The sequence below is a fragment of the Solanum stenotomum genome, unplaced genomic scaffold (genome assembly GCF_019186545.1).
Source record: "Solanum stenotomum isolate F172 unplaced genomic scaffold, ASM1918654v1 scaffold11373, whole genome shotgun sequence".
In the NCBI taxonomy this organism is placed as follows: domain Eukaryota; kingdom Viridiplantae; phylum Streptophyta; class Magnoliopsida; order Solanales; family Solanaceae; genus Solanum; species Solanum stenotomum.
The window spans coordinates 30,190-34,332 of NW_026021534.1; the positions used below are offsets into that span (position 1 = coordinate 30,190).

The following is a 4,143-nucleotide window of genomic DNA, read 5'->3' on the forward strand; positions in this document are numbered from 1 at the left end:
GTTTTTTTTTTATGGAAAAATAAAAAATTTCAAATAATAATAGTAATCTGTAAGAAAGATTAAGGAATAAGAGAGTAAAAAGTAGTACAAAACAAATAAAAAGGTTGGGACCACTGCATATTTATCCATAATTAATCCAAACTTCATTTACATGAAAGGAATTTTTTTTGAAGAGAAAATTCAGTTTTTTATCAGTAAATAATTTTGCTTCTTGAATTAAATATGTAACATAGGCTACTTATATTAGCAATAGCTCATATTGACACGACAATTTATAATTTATACTTTTTGTATATTTTTGAATGTTTTAACTTTTAATTTTAAAGTATTAAATTACTTATTTGGTTCTTATTTTTTTATTTTGCTTTTTCCTACTTATGGGTGTATAGTGATAGCAATAAGTATAATTGCTTGTTATCATACGAGGGGAAATTTTATTGAATTTAATTTTTATTTTATGTCTTTTTTTTCCCCCTAAAAAGTGATATCTTAATGGTTTTATATAATGTGATAAATATCTTAAATTAGTTATATTTCAGATATCCCTTATCATTTATTTTTTATAGTTATTGCTCTCAATTAATTTTATCTAGTTATGTAGTGACGTATTATTCAAACATTACCAATCTTCTATGAAAAACTAGTAAATTTATCTAAATAAGAGAACTTTTCTATTTCTATATTTTTTTCATATTTGATCAATGAAACAGAATAAACAAAGATAGATATGAACACAACAAGAATATTTTTTTTTAAAAACTTTTAAAACCATATATAGAAAAATGTAAGCTGTAAGTTTATAAGTTATAAGTATTATAGGAAGCTCAAAATGATTTTACATTGCGTCTAATTTTTAATAACCTGCTCAAATTCAATCTAGTTAACCCGTTTATTTGACTTCTATCCAAATTGAGAAGAACTAAAATTTTCTGCATATGAATAGATGTAGCTCTATTCCCCTTTCTCCTCTATAAATATTTCTTCTCTTCATTTCTTAGTGAAATGTGTGAGACAACTTCTTCTTTCTTTTAATCTACTATAAAGATTCTAAATTGACTCCAGGATAATTACATTCTTCAAAAGATAAGGCCCTTCTTCATCTTTTTCTCAAAAATTTCGACTCCTATAACTCTTTAGACAAGAAAAATGGCATTCCAAAAACAGGCCATGAAAGCCAACACTAGCTTGGTACTTGTCATATTTTTCGCGGTTCAGTACACCGCTTCAACACAAAATAATAGGAGTAGTATTTTTCATTTCGTTGTAAGTATTGTCTGTTCATTGACTAGTTTTTTTTGCAACATTAAAATTCTCGTACTAATCAATTTTATCTTGTACTATCAACAGATTGAAGAAACTTCTTTCGATAGGCTTTGCCAATCGAAGAAGATTCTTACTGTCAACGGACAATTCCCAGGGCCTACCATATATGCGCGCGCTGGAGAAACGGTGGTCCTAGACGTTGAAAACAGAGGGAAGGACAACGTTACAATATTTTGGTACATTCTACTTTTTCATTGTTTTTGTTTGTTTGTTTAAGTTGTTACTGATCGTTTTTTTTTTCCTTTCTTTGTAGTTGTAAGCGTGAGGGAAAACACTTGAAGTCTGATCAAGTGAACTGGCTAATTGAGCCCGGGTTTAAAGTAAGAAAAAACATCACAATATTTGACAAGGAAGGGACGCTATGGTGGCACGCCATGAACATCTGGCAAAGCGCCACAATTCATGGCGCTTTCATTGTCCATTCAAAACCCGGAACTACTTATGATATTCCCATCATTTTAGGTACGTAAAAATTAAGTTCTAGTAATTTATTTTTTTTCAAATTCTTAAGTCTTTTACTAACATATATTTTCTTTTTATTTGATCTTCACAACATCGCCAGGTGAATGGTGGAAAAAGGATGTCAAGGAGGCTGTCCTTGACTATATTGACTCAGGCGGTGACGTAAATTCAGACGCTTTCACTGTTAATGGACAGCCTGGTGTCTTCTACCCTTGTTCCAACAATGGTACCTACAAGTCGTCCAGTTCTGTTTATTTATATCGAACTTAATTAATAATTAAAAATCAAAATCAAAATCTTTGATCTGGGCTAATTAATTAGACTTTTAATTTGCTAATAGTAGCCAAGGAAAAGACACGACTTTTTCCAAGTAATGGTTGGTGGGGCTTGAAAATTTGATAAAAGAAAGATGCATTAATTCGCTGTACTAGGTTGTTGTTGTATTGAAATTCAAAAATGAAAAATTCTTTTAATTTGTCAATTATAAAGCAAACTAATGCATTATGTGCCAATTGTTCCTCATCAGATAAACAGAGAAATGCTAGTTGATTTATAAGTTAATTAAATTGGTTCCCCTACTTATCAGACTAGTCTTTGGGGTTGGACTTTCCTGTTTGATTTCTAACGTTATAATGTTTTACGATTCTGCCTATTATTTTTTTTGGAGTTGTTTGTTGCACTCATATTAATTTTCCTTTATTAATTAAAATGTACAGGAACGTTTAGGATAGTAGTGAATACTGGGAAGACATATCTTCTCAGAGTTGTGAACGCTGCAATGAGTAAAACACTTTACTTTGGGATTGCAAGGCACAACTTAACCGTAGTCGCGATGGATGGAAGTCCTATAACAAAGCCATTCACAACAGAATACGTCAAATTGAGTATACAACAATCGGCGGATTGTATCTTCGAGGCGAACCAGCAGCCAGATCATTATTATATGGTTGCAGGAACAAATGTTGGTCAGACGCATGACATGAATAAAACTACAACCGCCATTATAGAATATCAAGGGAATTACACACCCTCGTCACCACCTCTTCTACCTCTTCTTCCCAACTTGTCCCCCAACTACGATAAAAGTTCTAGTAGGAATTATTTAAATGTAATAATGACTTTTGTAATTTTGGGTTTATTATTCTGTACGGCATTGGTTGTTGTTTGGAATAGGCGGCCTAGAAGGCCTCATAGAAGTGCAATGGTGGCTCCCTTGTAAATTATAATAAAGTTTTATATTTGAAATTACAAATTGTTCTCCCAACTATATGATGTATTTTGTATTTCGTGTATATGTAAACTTATGTCCAATGATACTTAAGATATAGAATCACATACACTCAATGGACATATACACATTTCTCGTATAGTGAATCGAATTCATGTGGTTCAGGAGTTGACAACTATTTACAGTTCCTGTCCAAATGGCCTTTAATTTGCTTGCCTAAAAGAAAGGAAGTCATATCACTTGCGTCTATGCTTTGAGGAAACCTCTAGACTTTAATGTAATTGTTGATGCATAAGAGAGAGAGAGATGGAAGGTGAATAGACAAAAGTTTCGACTGCATTAATTGTGGAGTCCAAGATGCTGTCTTTTTTGGGAATATACATACTTGGTGTAATAATAGAGATGCAGAGATAAGGTGTTGTTAAAACAGAAAGCTGCCTACTTTCACACGAGGGAGACTCTAATACTGCCTAGCTGCTTTCACATTAAGGATTAACAAGATCATGGATGAAAATCAATTCAATCTTGGGTACAAGGCAACAGACTGTTGTTACATACTTCAATGAGCTATATATCCTGCATAGATACTGTGATTGATGCATGAAGATACTAACAATTCCTTCTGAAGAAGAGGTCAAAGATAACCTTTTCACAGCAAATTAGTCTTGTATTGCACCTGAGGTTGTGAAGGCTACATTCCTTTTTCTGCCTAAATGGTTGACTCATGATACTTGTATTGCTATGATCCCTAAGGGGACTGAGAGCATTCTCAAAAGTTATGTCAATTCTACCAACTCTGATTAGCACAAATCCAAGTGATTTCATCAAAGGAAGATCTATTACAGAAAATATTCTATTATCCCAGGAATGAGGAAGGGAATGTAGTGCTCAAATTGGATATATATGGCCAAAGCGTATGATAGAGTATCATGACCATATATTTGCATTCTGATGACAAAGACTTGATTTACAGACACATTTCCAGTAATTGCTACTCACTCCTTGATTGTCAATGGTAATAGACTTCTTCAAGTCTCAAAGATATATGACTAAGACAAGGAGACCCTATATCACCTTCTCTTTTCATCATTTCTTTCCAAACAAACTCAATGCTTTGAACTCTCAAAATG

The 4,143-nt window shown here is 32.5% G+C and overlaps 1 protein-coding gene across 1 annotated transcript; it reads left to right on the top strand.

Annotated features, from left to right (window-relative positions):
* Window positions 1-1,146: 1,146 nt before the first annotated feature.
* On the top strand, window positions 1,147-3,004 carry LOC125849896 (putative laccase-9). The gene is made up of 5 exons (XM_049529848.1): window positions 1,147-1,263; window positions 1,348-1,499; window positions 1,577-1,785; window positions 1,886-2,011; window positions 2,502-3,004. Exons 1-5 carry the CDS (start codon window positions 1,147-1,149, stop codon window positions 3,002-3,004), a joined length of 1,107 nt encoding a protein of 368 aa, XP_049385805.1.
* The last annotated feature ends 1,139 nt before the right edge of the window (window positions 3,005-4,143 follow it).

Bases quoted from the DNA above. Each gene is read 5' to 3' on its own strand.
- LOC125849896 (XM_049529848.1), top strand. From the start codon at position 1,147: ATGGCATTCCAAAAACAGGCCATGAAAGCCAACACTAGCTTGGTACTT. The intron at 1,264-1,347 runs GTAAGTATTGTC...TACTATCAACAG, and splicing joins GTAGTATTTTTCATTTCGTT to ATTGAAGAAACTTCTTTCGA. The intron at 1,500-1,576 runs GTACATTCTACT...CTTTCTTTGTAG, and splicing joins GACAACGTTACAATATTTTG to TTGTAAGCGTGAGGGAAAAC.